General features: G+C 50.8%; 1 protein-coding gene across 2 annotated transcripts in view; it reads right to left on the minus strand.

Annotated features, from left to right (window-relative positions):
* The window catches only part of LOC139548400 (small G protein signaling modulator 2-like), a 189,585-nt gene that overhangs the window by 11,743 nt on the left and 157,842 nt on the right, over positions 1-20,000 (minus strand). For both annotated transcript variants that reach the window (XM_071358074.1, XM_071358075.1), the window contains 5 exons: positions 5,706-5,834; positions 5,058-5,240; positions 4,114-4,524; positions 3,623-3,747; positions 3,028-3,110 (listed from right to left, as the gene is read on the minus strand). In XM_071358074.1, coding sequence (XP_071214175.1) covers positions 3,028-3,110; positions 3,623-3,747; positions 4,114-4,524; positions 5,058-5,240; positions 5,706-5,834 — 931 coding nt within the window. The remainder of the gene's footprint in view (positions 1-3,027; positions 3,111-3,622; positions 3,748-4,113; positions 4,525-5,057; positions 5,241-5,705; positions 5,835-20,000) is intronic.

Here is a 20,000-nt window from a genome sequence, read left to right on the forward strand (position 1 = left end):
ACGAAGTGCACTACATAGGGGATAGAGTCCCATAGGGCCCTGGTGAAACGAAGTGCACTACATAGGGGATAGAGTCCCATAGGGCCCTGGTGAAACGAAGTGTACTACATAGGGGATAGAGTCCCATAGGGCCCTGGTGAAACGAAGTGTACTACATAGGGGATAGAGTCCCATAGGGCCCTGGTGAAACGAAGTGTACTACATAGGGGATAGAGTCCCATAGGGCCCTGGTGAAACGAAGTGTACTACATAGGGGATAGAGTCCCATAGGGCCCTGGTGAAACGAAGTGTACTACATAGGGGATAGAGTCCCATAGGGCCCTGGTGAAACGAAGTGTACTACATAGGGGATAGAGTCCCATAGGGCCCTGGTGAAACGAAGTGTACTACATAGGGGATAGAGTCCCATAGGGCCCTGGTGAAACGAAGTGTACTACATAGGGGATAGAGTCCCATAGGGCCCTGGTGAAACGAAGTGCACTACATAGGGGATAGAGTCCCATAGGGCCCTGGTGAAACGAAGTGCACTACATAGGGGATAGAGTCCCATAGGGCCCTGGTGAAACGAAGTGTACTACATAGGGGATAGAGTCCCATAGGGCCCTGGTGAAACGAAGTGCACTACATAGGGGATAGAGTCCCATAGGGCCCTGGTGAAACGAAGTGCACTACATAGGGGATAGAGTCCCATAGGGCCCTGGTGAAACGAAGTGCACTACATAGGGGATAGAGTCCCATAGGGCCCTGGTGAAACGAAGTGCACTACATAGGGGATAGAGTCCCATAGGGCCCTGGTGAAACGAAGTGCACTACATAGGGGATAGAGTCCCATAGGGCCCTGGTGAAACGAAGTGCACTACATAGGGGATAGAGTCCCATAGGGCCCTGGTGAAACGAAGTGCACTACATAGGGGATAGAGTCCCATAGGGCCCTGGTGAAACGAAGTGCACTACATAGGGGATAGAGTCCCATAGGGCCCTGGTGAAACGAAGTGCACTACATAGGGGATAGAGTCCCATAGGGCCCTGGTGAAACGAAGTGCACTACATAGGGGATAGAGTCCCATAGGGCCCTGGTGAAACGAAGTGCACTACATAGGGGATAGAGTCCCATAGGGCCCTGGTGAAACGAAGTGCACTACATAGGGGATAGAGTCCCATAGGGCCCTGGTGAAACGAAGTGCACTACATAGGGGATAGAGTCCCATAGGGCCCTGGTGAAACGAAGTGCACTACATAGGGGATAGAGTCCCATTGGGCCCTGGTGAAACGAAGTGCACTACATAGGGGATAGAGTCCCATTGGGCCCTGGTGAAACGAAGTGCACTACATAGGGGATAGAGTCCCATAGGGCCCTGGTGAAACGAAGTGCACTACATAGGGGATAGAGTCCCATAGGGCCCTGGTGAAACGAAGTGCACTACATAGGGGATAGAGTCCCATAGGGCCCTGGTGAAACGAAGTGCACTACATAGGGGATAGAGTCCCATAGGGCCCTGGTGAAACGAAGTGCACTACATAGGGGATAGAGTCCCATAGGGCCCTGGTGAAACGAAGTGCACTACATAGGGGATAGAGTCCCATAGGGCCCTGGTGAAACGAAGTGCACTACATAGGGGATAGAGTCCCATAGGGCCCTGGTGAAACGAAGTGCACTACATAGGGGATAGAGTCCCATAGGGCCCTGGTGAAACGAAGTGCACTACATAGGGGATAGAGTCCCATAGGGCCCTGGTGAAACGAAGTGCACTACATAGGGGATAGAGTCCCATAGGGCCCTGGTGAAACGAAGTGCACTACATAGGGGATAGAGTCCCATAGGGCCCTGGTGAAACGAAGTGCACTACATAGGGGATAGAGTCCCATAGGGCCCTGGTGAAACGAAGTGCACTACATAGGGGATAGAGTCCCATAGGGCCCTGGTGAAACGAAGTGCACTACATAGGGGATAGAGTCCCATAGGGCCCTGGTGAAACGAAGTGCACTACATAGGGGATAGAGTCCCATAGGGCCCTGGTGAAACGAAGTGCACTACATAGGGGATAGAGTCCCATAGGGCCCTGGTGAAACGAAGTGCACTACATAGGGGATAGAGTCCCATAGGGCCCTGGTGAAACGAAGTGCACTACATAGGGGATAGAGTCCCATAGGGCCCTGGTGAAACGAAGTGCACTACATAGGGGATAGAGTCCCATAGGGCCCTGGTGAAACGAAGTGCACTACATAGGGGATAGAGTCCCATAGGGCCCTGGTGAAACGAAGTGCACTACATAGGGGATAGAGTCCCATAGGGCCCTGGTGAAACGAAGTGCACTACATAGGGGATAGAGTCCCATAGGGCCCTGGTGAAACGAAGTGCACTACATAGGGGATAGAGTCCCATAGGGCCCTGGTGAAACGAAGTGCACTACATAGGGGATAGAGTCCCATAGGGCCCTGGTGAAACGAAGTGCACTACATAGGGGATAGGATCCCATAGTGCCCTGGTGAAAAGAAGTGTACTACATAGGGGATAGGATCCCATAGGGCCCTGGTGAAAAGAAGTGTACTACATAGGGGATAGGATCCCATAGTGCCCTGGTGAAAAGAAGTGTACTACATAGGGGATAGGATCCCATAGGGCCCTGGTGAAAAGAAGTGTACTACGTAGGGGATAGGATTCCATAGGGCCCTGGTGAAAAGAAGTGTACTACATAGGGGATAGGATCCCATAGGGCCCTGGTGAAATGAAATGCACTACATAGGGGATAGGATTCCATAGGGCCCTGGTGAAAAGAAGTGTACTACATAGGGGATAGGATCCCATAGTGCCCTGTTGAAAAGAAGTGTACTACATAGGGGATAGGATCCCATAGGGCCCTGGTGAAACGAAGTGCACTACATAGGGGATAGGATTCCATAGGGCCCTGGTGAAAAGAAGTGTACTACATAGGGGATAGGATCCCATAGGGCCCTGGTGAAATTAAATGCACTACATAGGGGATAGGATGCCATTTAGGAGGCAACCATGGTGTCTGAGGTTCCTACCATCGTCCAGAATGACCATAAGAGGAGCCAGCAGGTCACACATCCCCTGGACATAACCCATCTCCAGGTGATCCCACACATAGCTGGGACAGGAAGAGGAAGAGGAGGAGGAAGAGGGGGGAGGGAGAAGAGAAACATGAAAAAAAGAGTGAAATAATGAGTGAATGAGAAAATAAAAGAGTGTGTGTGTGTGTGTGTATGTGTGTGTGTGTGTCTTGTGTGTGTCTTGTGTGTGTGTGTGTGTGTCTTGTGTGTGTGTCTGTGTGTGTCTTGTGTGTGTGTGTGTGTGTGTGTGTGTGTGTGTGTGTGTGTGTGTGTGTGTGTGTGTGTGTGTGTGTGTGTGTGTGTGTCTTGTGTGTGTGTGTGTGTCTTGTGTGTGTCTTGTGTGTATGTGTGTGTGTCTTGTGTGTGTGTGTGTGTGTGTCTTGTGTGTGTGTGTGTGTCTTGTGTGTGTGTGTGTCTTGTGTGTGAGTGTGTCTTGTGTGTGTGTGTGTGTGAGTGTGTCTTGTGTGTGTGTGAGTGTGTCTTGTGTGTGTGTGTGTGAGTGTGTCTTGTGTGTGTGTGTGTGTGTGTGAGTGTGTGTGTGTGTGTTTACCTGCACATGATGTTGCGTAGTTTCTCCAGGTTAGCGGTGGTAAAGTAGTAGTAGTTACGGTCACAGCGCTGGACATCCTTATCTATCCTGTGGAGGTTCAGAGCCACTGTGTCCAGCAGCTCAATCTGCACAGCACACACACACACACACACACACACACACACACACACACACACACACACACACACACACACACACACACACACACACACACACACACACACACACACACACACACACACACACACACACACACACACACACACACACACACACACACAATAGCACACACACACACACACACACACACACACACACACACACACACACACACACACACACACACACACACACACACACACACACACACACACACACACCAACAATTAATTTCATCAGCTTTTCTTTTAATATTCTTCTATATTCTTTTAATATAGTGTGTGTGTGTGTGTGTGTGTGCTATTGTGTGTGTGTGTGTGTCCAATCATTACCGTATAGGAGGACAGTGAAGGCATCCCCTCCGCTCCTCCATTCCCATTGGTCATCAACTTATCCAGCTGACTACACAGCTTCTCCTCACTTAACGAATCCTGTCGCTCCTTCTCTTCCGTCGCACTGTGTGCTTGTGTCCGCGCCTCTTCCCCTGCTCCCCCGTCCTCCTCCGTACTCTGTCCATCGTCGATGGAGGAGAGAATCTGAGAGTGTCCGGAAGTGACAGAGTAGTTCCTGGAGGATGGGAGGCCGGAGTCAGGGGAGTCAAACTCCACTAGGGGGCGCTCATCAGGAACTAGTGCCCCTCCGGCTGAGGGGGGAACCACTGTAGAGTGGCCGGGGGTGTCTCCTCCGCCCCCCCCTGGGGTGTCCTGCCCCCCCACCTCAGGCTCATCTACTGACATGAACACCTGGGGGGAGGGGGTGAAGAGGGGAAGGGGGGGAGTAGGAAGGGGGGGAGCAGGGAGGGGTAAGAGGGGAAGGGGGGGAGGAGGGGGGAGGAGCCGGAGGAGGGAGGGGGTGAAGAGGACGGGGGGAGGGGGGGGTGAAGAGGACGGGGGTAGGGAGGGGGTGAATAGGAGGGGGGGAGTAGGGAGGGGGTGAAGAGGGAGGGGTAAGAGGGGAAGGGGGGAGGAGGGGGGGGGAGGGGGGAGGAGCCGGAGGAGGGAGGGGGTGAAGTGGACGGGGGGGAGGGGGGGATGAAGAGGACGGGGGTAGGGAGGGGGTGAATAGGAGGGGGGGAGTAGGGAGGGGGTGAAGAGGGAGGGGTAAGAGGGGAAGGGGGGAGGAGGGAGAGGAGGGGGGAGGAGGCGGAGGAGGGAGGGGGTGAAGAGGAGGGGGGAAGAGGGGCGGAGGGGTAGAGACAAGAGAGAGGTGGTAGTAGAGATGGGTTACCAACCAATTGATCAACCCGCCAACCAACCAATCAATCTGTGTCACCCACCTCGTTGCTGAGAGTGGAGTCTCTGTGTATGAGTCGGAGGACGTGGCTGTCTATGCTGCTTCCTGAAGACAGCTTAGCAAAGATGGCCGACTGCATCTCCTTCTCTCTCTGTTTGACTACCACCTCGCAGGCCTTCCACTCCTTCATCACCTGCTGATACCGTGCACTGATCTTCTCATCGATCTACAGACAAGCATGGTGTGATAAGATGTTTTAAAATATATTTTTAAATGTTACATTTTATTCAGACAGTTGAAAACAGAGGGGGAGACAGTAGGAAGGGATGGACACAAGTATTGAACCCCCGTCTCCGGTGGGGAGTACTAAATGTGGCAAGATGTTATAACACAGATTGACACAAATATACAGACAGACAGACAGACAGACAGACAGACAGACAGACAGACAGACAGACAGACAGACAGACAGACAGACAGACAGACAGACAGACAGACAGACAGACAGACAGACAGACAGACAGACAGACAGACAGACAGACAGACAGACAGACAGACATATCTCTGCACACAGAGACACACAGAGAGAAAGACAGATGACTAGACAGTCAGAGAATGATAAAAACCCTCACTCAAGCATACTCAGACACACCCTCCAGTTGACGTGTATATGATGTATTGTGTTAGCTACCTGGCTCATGTCCTTCTTGCCCATGCCAAACTTGTAGTGACCCAGCAGGAAGGGCCAGACTTCCTTCCTGATGTCATGCTGTACACCTCCGTAATACACCAGCCGCAACAACTCCAACTCCTTATAGTTCTATAGGGGGGAGAGAGAGGAGAGAGAGGGAGGAGAGGGAGGAGAGAGAGGAGAGAGAGGAGAGAGAGGAGAGAGAGGGAGGAGAGGGAGGGAGGAGAGGGAGGAGAGAGAGGAGGGAGAGAGGAGGGAGAGAGGAGGGAGAGGAGAGGAGAGAGAGGAGGGAGAGGGAGGAGAGAGAGGAGAGAGAGGAGGGAGAGGGAGGAGAGAGAGGAGGGAGAGGGAGGAGAGAGAGGAGGAGAGGGAGGAGAGAGAGGATGGAGAGGTGGGAGAGAGGAGGGACAGGGAGGAGATAGAGGAGAGAGAAGAGGGAGAGGGAGGAGAGAGAGGAGGGAGAGGAGGGAGAGGGAGGAGAGGGAGGAGAGAGAGGAGGGAGAGGGAGGAGAGAGAGGAGAGAGAGGGAGGAGAGAGAGGAGGGAGAGGGAGGAAAGAGAGGAGGGAGAGAGGAGGAGAGGGAGGGAGAGAGAGGAGGGAGAGGAGGGAGAGAGGAGGGACAGGGAGGAGAGAGAGGAGAGGGAGGAGAGAGAGGAGAGAGAGGAGGGTGAGGGAGGGAGGAGAGAGAGGAGGGAGAGGGAGGAGGGAGAGAGGAGGGAGAGGGAGGAGAGAGAGGGGGGAGAGGGAGGAGGGAGAGAGGAGAGGGAGGAGAGGGAGGAGAGGGAGGAGGGAGAGGGAGGAGAGAGAGGAGGGAGATGGAGGAGAAAGGAGGGAGAGAGAGGGAGGAGAGGGAGGGAGGAGAGAGAGGAAGGAGAGGGAGGAGAGAGAGGAGGGAGAGGGAGGAGAGAGAGGAGAGAGAGGGCGGAGAGTGAGTGAGGAGAGAGCGGAGGGAGAGGGAGGAGAGAGAGGAGGGAGAGGGAGGAGAGTGAGTGAGGAGAGAGCGGAGGGAGAGGGAGGAGAGAGAGGAGGGAGAGGGAGGAGAGAGAGGGAGGAGAGGGAGGGAGGAGAGAGAGGAGGGAGAAGGAGGAGCGAGAGGAGGGAGAGGGAGGAGAGAGAGGAGGGAGAGAGAGGAGAGAGAGGGAGGAGAGGGAGGGAGGAGAGAGAGGAGGGAGAAGGAGGAGAGAGAGGAGGAAAAGAGGAGGGAGAGGGAGGAGAGGAGGGAGAGAGAGGAGAGGGAGAGTGAGAGAGGAGGGAGAGGAGGGAGAGAGAGGAGAGTGAGAGAGGTATGAAAGGGGGGAGAGAGGAGGGAGAGAGGAGAGAGCGGAGAGTGAGAGAGAGGAGAAAGAGGGAGGAGAGAGAGGAGGGAGAGAGAGGAGAGATCATCAATTATAGTTGGATAAATGTAGATAAACTTGGATTTTTTTTATGCAAGGACTTATACAGGATACTACCCTCTACATCAAAACCTTCAAACCAAATCAAAATTCCATAACTAAAACCTTGATTTTGGAGAAAATTACCTGAAGGGATTCTTACTACCAAGGACTATCGAGAAGAAAAACTTCTAACAAACCTGCAGAAGAAACACAGAGGAACCTGGAAATACATCCATCACAACACTGAGTCAGTAGTGTTCAGTCTGAACCTGGAAATACATCCATCACATCACTGAGTCAGTAGTGTTCAGTCTGAACCTGGAAATACATCCATCACAACACTGAGTCAGTAATGTTCAGTCTGAACCTGGAAATACCACCCAACACATCACTGAGTCAGTAGTGTTCAGTCTGAACCTGGAAATACCATCCAACACATCACTGAGTCAGTAGTGTTCAGTCTGAACCTGGAAATACATCCATCACAACACTGAGTGAGTAATGTTCAGTCTGAACCTGGAAATACCACCCAACACATCACTGAGTCAGTAGTGTTCAGTCTGAACCTGGAAATACCATCCAACACATCACTGAGTCAGTAGTGTTCAGTCTGAACCTGGAAATACCATCCAACACATCACTGAGTCAGTAGTGTTCAGTCTGAACCTGGAAATACATCCATCACAACACTGAGTGAGTAATGTTCAGTCTGAACCTGGAAATACATCCATCACATCACTGAGTGAGTAATGTTCAGTCTGAACCTGGAAATACCATTCCAACACATCACTGAGTGAGTAGTGTTCAGTCTGAACCTGGAAATACATCCATCACAACACTGAGTGAGTAGTGTTCAGTCTGAACCTGGAAATACATCCATTAAACACTGAGTGGGTAATGTTCAGTCTGAACCTGGAAATACATCCATCACATCACTGAGTGAGTAGTGTTCAGTCTGAACCTGGAAATACATCCATCACAACACTGAGTCAGTAGTGTTCAGTCTGAACCTACTTCTGAAGGCTAAAAGTAAAAGACAACAATCTCTAGGTTATTTTGTTATATAAAGCTTAATAAATAAAATAGCCAAGCTGCTAGGACAGAACAGACCTGGCTGCAACTTGATTTAGCACTGAAGTGTGAAGTGAAGGGTGTGAAAACTGGTGAGCCTAACAATGGCAGCATAGATTTACAGCCTCCACCCATCCAAATGCAGATGTCATCGCAGTACAGTACCCCATGGATATTAAAAATAACACTGCATGGAATAAGTACTAAAAGAAGCTCCTTAAGGACAATCCAGAGACACTATTTGCTGACTGCTACAAAGAGGGGAACGTAAGCGACTTAATTTTCTACACAGACCCTCCCCTGGCATGGTACAGTGGTATATTAACCAGACCATCCCCTGGCATGGTGGTATATTAACCAGACCATCCCCTGGCATGGTGCTATATTAACCAGACCATCCCCTGGCACAGTGCTATATTAACCAGACCATCCCCTGGCACGGTGCTATATTAACCAGACCATCCCCTGGCATGGTGCTATATTAACCAGACCATCCCCTGGCACGGTGCTATATTAACCAGACCATCCCCTGGCATGGTGCTATATTAACCAGACCATCCCCTGGCATGGTGCTATATTAACCAGACCATCCCCTGGCACAGTGCTATATTAACCAGACCATCCCCTGGCATGGTGCTATATTAACCAGACCATCCCCTGGCATGGTGCTATATTAACCAGACCATCCCCTGGCATGGTACAGTGGTATATTAACCAGACCATCCCCTGGCATGGTGCTATATTAACCAGACCATCCCCTGGCATGGTACAGTGGTATATTAACCAGACCATCCCCTGGCATGGTACAGTGGTATATTAACCAGACCATCCCCTGGCATGGTACAGTGCTATATTAACCAGACCATCCCCTGGCATGGTACAGTGGTATATTAACCAGACCATCCCCTGGCATGGTACAGTGGTATATTAACCAGACCATCCCCTGGCATGGTACAGTGGTATATTAACCAGACCATCCCCTGGCATGGTGCTATATTAACCAGACCATCCCCTGGCATGGTGCAATATTAACCAGACCATCCCCTGGCATGGTACAGTGGTATATTAACCAGACCATCCCCTGGCATGGTGCAATATTAACCAGACCATCCCCTGGCATGGTGCTATATTAACCAGACCATCCCCTGGCATGGTGCAATATTAACCAGACCATCCCCTGGCATGGTGTTATATTAACCAGGCCATCCCCTGGCATGGTGCAATATTAACCAGACCATCCCCTGGCATGGTGCTATATTAACCAGACCATCCCCTGGCATGGTGTTATATTAACCAGGCCATCCCCTGGCATGGTGCAATATTAACCAGACCATCCCCTGGCATGGTGCTATATTAACCAGACCATCCCCTGGCATGGTGCAATATTAACCAGACCATCCCCTGGCATGGTGCAATATTAAACAGACCATCCCCTGGCATGGTGTTATATTAACCAGGCCATCCCCTGGCATGGTGCAATATTAACCAGACCATCCCCTGGCATGGTGCTATATTAACCAGACCATCCCCTGGCATGGTGCAATATTAACCAGACCATCCCCTGGCATGGTGTTATATTAACCAGGCCATCCCCTGGCATGGCACAGTGGTATATTAACCAGACCATCCCCTGGCATGGTGTTATATTAACCAGGCCATCCCCTGGCATGGCACAGTGCTATATTAACCAGACCATCCCCTGACATGGCACAGTGCTATATTAACCAGACCATCCCCTGGCATGGCACAGTGCTATATTAACCAGACCGTCCCCTGGCATGGCACAGTGGTATATTAACCAGACCATCCCCTGGCATGGCACAGTGCTATATTAACCAGACCGTCCCCTGGCATGGCACAGTGGTATATTAACACAGACCATCCCCTGGCATGGCACAGTGCTATATTAACCAGACCGTCCCCTGGCATGGCACAGTGCTATATTAACCAGACCATCCCCTGGCATGTCACAGTGCTATATTAACCAGACCATCCCCTGGCATGGCACAGTGCTATATTAACAAGACCATCCCCTGGCATGGCACAGTGGTATATTAACCAGACCATCCCCTGGCATGGTGCAATATTAACCAGACCATCCCCTGGCATGGTGTTATATTAACCAGGCCATCCCCTGGCATGGTGCAATATTAACCAGACCATCCCCTGGCATGGTGCTATATTAACCAGACCATCCCCTGGCATGGTGCAATATTAACCAGACCATCCCCTGGCATGGTGTTATATTAACCAGGCCATCCCCTGGCATGGCACAGTGGTATATTAACCAGACCATCCCCTGGCATGGTGTTATATTAACCAGGCCATCCCCTGGCATGGCACAGTGCTATATTAACCAGACCATCCCCTGACATGGCACAGTGCTATATTAACCAGACCATCCCCTGGAATGGCACAGTGCTATATTAACCAGACCGTCCCCTGGCATGGCACAGTGGTATATTAACCAGACCATCCCCTGGCATGGCACAGTGCTATATTAACCAGACCGTCCCCTGGCATGGCACAGTGGTATATTAACACAGACCATCCCCTGGCATGGCACAGTGCTATATTAACCAGACCGTCCCCTGGCATGGCACAGTGCTATATTAACCAGACCATCCCCTGGCATGTCACAGTGCTATATTAACCAGACCATCCCCTGGCATGGCACAGTGCTATATTAACAAGACCATCCCCTGGCATGGCACAGTGGTATATTAACCAGACCATCCCCTGGCATGGCACAGTGCTATATTAACCAGACCATCCCCTGGCATGGCACAGTGGTATATTAACCAGACCATCCCCTGGCATGGCACAGTGGTATATTAACCAGACCATCCCCTGGCATGGTGCTATATTAACCAGACCATCCCCTGGCATGTCACAGTACTATATTAACACAGACCCTCCCCTGGCATGTCACAGTGCTATATTAACACAGACCATCCCCTGGCATGGCACAGTGCTATATTAACACAGACCATCCCCTGGCATGGCACAGTGCTATATTAACACAGACCATCCCCTGGCATGGCACAGTGCTATATTAACACAGACCATCCCCTGGCATGGCACAGTGGTATATTAACCAGACCATCCCCTGGCATGGCACAGTGCTATATTAACACAGACCATCCCCTGGCATGGCACAGTGCTATATTAACACAGACCATCCCCTGGCATGGCACAGTGCTATATTAACCAGACCGTCCCCTGGCATGGCACAGTGGTATATTAACCAGACCATCCCCTGGCATGGCACAGTGCTATATTAACCAGACCGTCCCCTGGCATGGCACAGTGGTATATTAACACAGACCATCCCCTGGCATGGCACAGTGCTATATTAACCAGACCGTCCCCTGGCATGGCACAGTGCTATATTAACCAGACCATCCCCTGGCATGTCACAGTGCTATATTAACCAGACCATCCCCTGGCATGTCACAGTGGTATATTAACCAGACCATCCCCTGGCATGGCACAGTGGTATATTAACCAGACCATCCCCTGGCATGGCACAGTGGTATATTAACCAGACCATCCCCTGGCATGGCACAGTGGTATATTAACCAGACCATCCCCTGGCATGGTGCTATATTAACCAGACCATCCCCTGGCATGTCACAGTACTATATTAACACAGACCATCCCCTGGCATGGTGCTATATTAACCAGACCATCCCCTGGCATGGTGCTATATTAACCAGACCATCCCCTGGCATGTCACAGTACTATATTAACACAGACCATCCCCTGGCATGGCACAGTGTTATATTAACACAGACCATCCCCTGGCATGGCACAGTGGTATATTAACCAGACCATCCCCTGGCATGGCACAGTGCTATATTAACACAGACCATCCCCTGGCATGGCACAGTGGTATATTAACACAGACCATCCCCTGGCATGGCACAGTGTTATATTAACACAGACCATCCCCTGGCATGGCACAGTGGTATATTAACCAGACCATCCCCTGGCATGGCACAGTGCTATATTAACACAGACCATCCCCTGGCATGGCACAGTGGTATATTAACACAGACCATCCCCTTGCATGGCACAGTGCTATATTAACACAGACCATCCCCTGGCATGGCACAGTGGTATATTAACACAGACCATCCCCTGGCATGGCACAGTGGTATATTAACCAGACCATCCCCTGGCATGGCACAGTGCTATATTAACACAGACCATCCCCTGGCATGGCACAGTGCTATATTAACAAGACCATCCCCTGGCATGGCACAGTGCTATATTAACAAGACCATCCCCTGGCATGGCACAGTGGTATATTAACCAGACCATCCTCTGGCATGGCACAGTGCTATATTAACAAGACCATCCCCTGGCATGGCACAGTGCTATATTAACACAGACCATCCCCTGACATGGCACAGTGCTATATTAACCAGACCATCCCCTGGCATGGTGCTATATTAACACAGACCCTCCTCTGGCATGGCACAGTGCTATATTAACAAGACCATCCCCTGGCATGGCACAGTGCTATATTAACACAGACCATCCCCTGGCATGGCACAGTGCTATATTAACACAGACCATCCCCTGGCATGGCACAGTGCTATATTAACACAGACCATCCCCTGGCATGGCACAGTGGTATATTAACCAGATCGTCCCCTGGCATGGCACAGTGCTATATTAACACAGACCATCCCCTGGCATGGCACAGTGCTATATTAACACAGACCATCCCCTGGCATGGCACAGTGGTATATTAACCAGACCGTCCCCTGGCATGGCACAGTGGTATATTAACACAGACCATCCCCTGGCATGGCACAGTGGTATATTAACACAGACCATCCCCTGGCATGGCACAGTGCTATATTAACACAGACCATCCCCTGGCATGGCACAGTGCTATATTAACACAGACCATCCCCTGGCATGGCACAGTGCTATATTAACACAGACCATCCCCTGGCATGGCACAGTGCTATATTAACACAGACCATCCCCTGGCATGGCACAGTGCTATATTAACCAGACCATCCCCTGGCATGTCACAGTGCTATATTAACCAGACCATCCCCTGGCATGTCACAGTGGTATATTAACCAGACCATCCCCTGGCATGGCACAGTGGTATATTAACCAGACCATCCCCTGGCATGGCACAGTGGTATATTAACCAGACCATCCCCTGGCATGGCACAGTGGTATATTAACCAGACCATCCCCTGGCATGGCACAGTGGTATATTAACCAGACCATCCCCTGGCATGGTGCTATATTAACCAGACCATCCCCTGGCATGTCACAGTACTATATTAACACAGACCATCCCCTGGCATGGTGCTATATTAACCATACCATCCCCTGGCATGGTGCTATATTAACCAGACCATCCCCTGGCATGTCACAGTACTATATTAACACAGACCATCCCCTGGCATGGCACAGTGTTATATTAACACAGACCATCCCCTGGCATGGCACAGTGGTATATTAACCAGACCATCCCCTGGCATGGCACAGTGCTATATTAACACAGACCATCCCCTGGCATGGCACAGTGGTATATTAACACAGACCATCCCCTGGCATGGCACAGTGTTATATTAACACAGACCATCCCCTGGCATGGCACAGTGGTATATTAACCAGACCATCCCCTGGCATGGCACAGTGCTATATTAACACAGACCATCCCCTGGCATGGCACAGTGGTATATTAACACAGACCATCCCCTGGCATGGCACAGTGCTATATTAACACAGACCATCCCCTGGCATGGCACAGTGGTATATTAACCAGACCATCCCCTGGCATGGCACAGTGCTATATTAACCAGACCATCCCCTGGCATGGCACAGTGGTATATTAACACAGACCATCCCCTGGCATGGCACAGTGGTATATTAACCAGACCATCCCCTGGCATGGCACAGTGCTATATTAACACAGACCATCCCCTGGCATGGCACAGTGCTATATTAACAAGACCATCCCCTGGCATGGCACAGTGCTATATTAACACAGACCATCCCCTGACATGGCACAGTGCTATATTAACCAGACCATCCCCTGGCATGGTGCTATATTAACACAGACCCTCCCCTGGCATGGCACAGTGCTATATTAACAAGACCATCCCCTGGCATGGCACAGTGCTATATTAACAAGACCATCCCCTGGCATGGCACAGTGCTATATTAACACAGACCATCCCCTGACATGGCACAGTGCTATATTAACCAGACCATCCCCTGGCATGGTGCTATATTAACACAGACCCTCCCCTGGCATGGCACAGTGGTATATTAACCAGACCATCCCCTGGCATGGCACAGTGGTATATTAACCAGACCATCCCCTGGCATGGCACAGTGGTATATTAACCAGACCATCCCCTGGCATGGTGCTATATTAACCAGACCATCCCCTGGCATGTCACAGTACTATATTAACACAGACCATCCCCTGGCATGGTGCTATATTAACCAGACCATCCCCTGGCATGGTGCTATATTAACCAGACCATCCCCTGGCATGTCACAGTACTATATTAACACAGACCATCCCCTGGCATGGCACAGTGTTATATTAACACAGACCATCCCCTGGCATGGCACAGTGGTATATTAACCAGACCATCCCCTGGCATGGCACAGTGCTATATTAACACAGACCATCCCCTGGCATGGCACAGTGGTATATTAACACAGACCATCCCCTGGCATGGCACAGTGTTATATTAACACAGACCATCCCCTGGCATGGCACAGTGGTATATTAACCAGACCATCCCCTGGCATGGCACAGTGCTATATTAACACAGACCATCCCCTGGCATGGCACAGTGCTATATTAACACAGACCATCCCCTGGCATGGCACAGTGGTATATTAACACAGACCATCCCCTGGCATGGCACAGTGCTATATTAACACAGACCATCCCCTGGCATGGCACAGTGCTATATTAACAAGACCATCCCCTGGCATGGCACAGTGCTATATTAACAAGACCATCCCCTGGCATGGCACAGTGGTATATTAACCAGACCATCCTCTGGCATGGCACAGTGCTATATTAACAAGACCATCCCCTGGCATGGCACAGTGCTATATTAACACAGACCATCCCCTGACATGGCACAGTGCTATATTAACCAGACCATCCCCTGGCATGGTGCTATATTAACACAGACCCTCCCCTGGCATGGCACAGTGCTATATTAACAAGACCATCCCCTGGCATGGCACAGTGCTATATTAACACAGACCATCCCCTGGCATGGCACAGTGCTATATTAACACAGACCATCCCCTGGCATGGCACAGTGCTATATTAACACAGACCATCCCCTGGCATGGCACAGTGGTATATTAACCAGACCGTCCCCTGGCATGGCACAGTGCTATATTAACACAGACCATCCCCTGGCATGGCACAGTGCTATATTAACACAGACCATCCCCTGGCATGGCACAGTGGTATATTAACCAGACCGTCCCCTGGCATGGCACAGTGGTATATTAACACAGACCATCCCCTGGCATGGCACAGTGGTATATTAACACAGACCATCCCCTGGCATGGCACAGTGCTATATTAACACAGACCATCCCCTGGCATGGCACAGTGCTATATTAACACAGACCATCCCCTGGCATGGCACAGTGCTATATTAACACAGACCATCCCCTGGCATGGCACAGTGCTATATTAACACAGACCATCCCCTGGCATGGCACAGTGCTATATTAACCAGACCATCCCCTGGCATGTCACAGTGCTATATTAACCAGACCATCCCCTGGCATGTCACAGTGGTATATTAACCAGACCATCCCCTGGCATGGCACAGTGGTATATTAACCAGACCATCCCCTGGCATGGCACAGTGGTATATTAACCAGACCATCCCCTGGCATGGCACAGTGGTATATTAACCAGACCATCCCCTGGCATGGCACAGTGGTATATTAACCAGACCATCCCCTGGCATGGTGCTATATTAACCAGACCATCCCCTGGCATGTCACAGTACTATATTAACACAGACCATCCCCTGGCATGGTGCTATATTAACCATACCATCCCCTGGCATGGTGCTATATTAACCAGACCATCCCCTGGCATGTCACAGTACTATATTAACACAGACCATCCCCTGGCATGGCACAGTGTTATATTAACACAGACCATCCCCTGGCATGGCACAGTGGTATATTAACCAGACCATCCCCTGGCATGGCACAGTGCTATATTAACACAGACCATCCCCTGGCATGGCACAGTGGTATATTAACACAGACCATCCCCTGGCATGGCACAGTGTTATATTAACACAGACCATCCCCTGGCATGGCACAGTGGTATATTAACCAGACCATCCCCTGGCATGGCACAGTGCTATATTAACACAGACCATCCCCTGGCATGGCACAGTGGTATATTAACACAGACCATCCCCTGGCATGGCACAGTGCTATATTAACACAGACCATCCCCTGGCATGGCACAGTGGTATATTAACCAGACCATCCCCTGGCATGGCACAGTGCTATATTAACCAGACCATCCCCTGGCATGGCACAGTGGTATATTAACACAGACCATCCCCTGGCATGGCACAGTGGTATATTAACCAGACCATCCCCTGGCATGGCACAGTGGTATATTAACCAGACCATCCCCTGGCATGGCACAGTGGTATATTAACCAGACCATCCCCTGGCATGGTGCTATATTAACCAGACCATCCCCTGGCATGTCACAGTACTATATTAACACAGACCATCCCCTGGCATGGTGCTATATTAACCATACCATCCCCTGGCATGGTGCTATATTAACCAGACCATCCCCTGGCATGTCACAGTACTATATTAACACAGACCATCCCCTGGCATGGCACAGTGTTATATTAACACAGACCATCCCCTGGCATGGCACAGTGGTATATTAACCAGACCATCCCCTGGCATGGCACAGTGCTATATTAACACAGACCATCCCCTGGCATGGCACAGTGGTATATTAACACAGACCATCCCCTGGCATGGCACAGTGTTATATTAACACAGACCATCCCCTGGCATGGCACAGTGGTATATTAACCAGACCATCCCCTGGCATGGCACAGTGCTATATTAACACAGACCATCCCCTGGCATGGCACAGTGGTATATTAACACAGACCATCCCCTGGCATGGCACAGTGCTATATTAACACAGACCATCCCCTGGCATGGCACAGTGGTATATTAACCAGACCATCCCCTGGCATGGCACAGTGCTATATTAACCAGACCATCCCCTGGCATGGCACAGTGGTATATTAACACAGACCATCCCCTGGCATGGCACAGTGGTATATTAACCAGACCATCCCCTGGCATGGCACAGTGCTATATTAACACAGACCATCCCCTGGCATGGCACAGTGCTATATTAACAAGACCATCCCCTGGCATGGCACAGTGCTATATTAACACAGACCATCCCCTGACATGGCACAGTGCTATATTAACCAGACCATCCCCTGGCATGGTGCTATATTAACACAGACCCTCCCCTGGCATGGCACAGTGCTATATTAACAAGACCATCCCCTGGCATGGCACAGTGCTATATTAACAAGACCATCCCCTGGCATGGCACAGTGCTATATTAACACAGACCATCCCCTGACATGGCACAGTGCTATATTAACCAGACCATCCCCTGGCATGGTGCTATATTAACACAGACCCTCCCCTGGCATGGCACAGTGCTATATTAACAAGACCATCCCCTGGCATGGCACAGTGCTATATTAACACAGACCATCCCCTGGCATGGCACAGTGCTATATTAACACAGACCATCCCCTGGCATGGCACAGTGCTATATTAACACAGACCATCCCCTGGCATGGCACAGTGGTATATTAACCAGACCGTCCCCTGGCATGGCACAGTGCTATATTAACACAGACCATCCCCTGGCATGGCACAGTGCTATATTAACACAGACCATCCCCTGGCATGGCACAGTGGTATATTAACCAGACCGTCCCCTGGCATGGCACAGTGGTATATTAACACAGACCATCCCCTGGCATGGCACAGTGGTATATTAACACAGACCATCCCCTGGCATGGCACAGTGCTATATTAACACAGACCATCCCCTGGCATGGCACAGTGCTATATTAACACAGACCATCCCCTGGCATGGCACAGTGCTATATTAACACAGACCATCCCCTGGCATGGCACAGTGCTATATTAACCAGACCATCCCCTGGCATGGCACAGTGCTATATTAACACAGACCATCCCCTGGCATGGCACAGTGCTATATTAACACAGACCATCCCCTGGCATGGCACAGTGCTATATTAACACAGACCATCCCCTGGCATGGCACAGTGCTATATTAACACAGACCATCCCCTGGCATGGCACAGTGGTATATTAACCAGACCGTCCCCTGGCATGGCACAGTGGTATATTAACACAGACCATCCCCTGGCATGGCACAGTGGTATATTAACCAGACCGTCCCCTGGCATGGCACAGTGCTATATTAACACAGACCATCCCCTGGCATGGCACAGTGGTATATTAACCAGACCGTCCCCTGGCATGGCACAGTGCTATATTAACACAGACCATCCCCTGGCATGGCACAGTGGTATATTAACACAGACCATCCCCTGGCATGGCACAGTGGTATATTAACACAGACCATCCCCTGGCATGGCACAGTGGTATATTAACACAGACCATCCCCTGGCATGGCACAGTGGTATATTAACACAGACCATCCCCTGGCATGGCACAGTGCTATATTAACACAGACCATCCCCTGGCATGGCACAGTGGTATATTAACACAGACCATCCCCTGGCATGGCACAGTGCTATATTAACACAGACCATCCCCTGGCATGGCACAGTGCTATATTAACACAGACCATCCCCTGGCATGGCACAGTGGTATATTAACACAGACCGTCCCCTGGCATGGCACAGTGGTATATTAACACAGACCATCCCCTGGCATGGCACAGTGGTATATTAACCAGACCGTCCCCTGGCATGGCACAGTGGTATATTAACACAGACCATCCCCTGGCATGGCACAGTGCTATATTAACACAGACCATCCCCTGGCATGGCACAGTGCTATATTAACACAGACCGTCCCCTGGCATGGCACAGTGCTATAAAAGCACACTACCCCTATGTCAAGAGAGAGGGTATTGGCCCAGCATGGAAACTCTGGGCCAGAATACTAGAATACTAGAATACTAGAATACTAGAATACTAGAATACTAGACATTGAAGAAAATGAAACAACCTCTGTCGTTGTGTACAAGTCTGGGACAGTAATGGTGCAGGGCATCCTCATGCACTTCCAGCAGGACTTTTACGGGATTAAAGTGAGAGCACAGCAGGAAAAGCTCTCTTTCTGTGACGACTCTTCCATCCTGAGTGAGTCTGATCACACCTCTTCAAACTGTTCCGCAGACGAGGATAGTCACCCCCCCAGCACTGAACACACCCAGGTCCCACAACTGCACTCCTCCTCCATCATTGAGAGAGATACATTCACAGAGCTGGAGAGAGACATGGTGGAGCTCAGAGAGCTGGTCCACACAATCCAGACAGAACAAACCCACAAAACAGACCAGCACAACAACACCCCCCCAACAAGACCCGGAGGGCAGAAGGTGGAGATGGACGGCTGTCTGAGAGAGCTGGCTGCTCTACGGACTGAGGTGAGAGAACTTAAAGAGGCACACATGGCACTGAAGGAGGAGGTGACAACGCTGAGGTGTAACAGAGAGCAGGATACTCCCCCA

The sequence above is a fragment of the Salvelinus alpinus genome, chromosome 21 (genome assembly GCF_045679555.1).
Source record: "Salvelinus alpinus chromosome 21, SLU_Salpinus.1, whole genome shotgun sequence".
Lineage (NCBI taxonomy): Eukaryota > Metazoa > Chordata > Actinopteri > Salmoniformes > Salmonidae > Salvelinus > Salvelinus alpinus.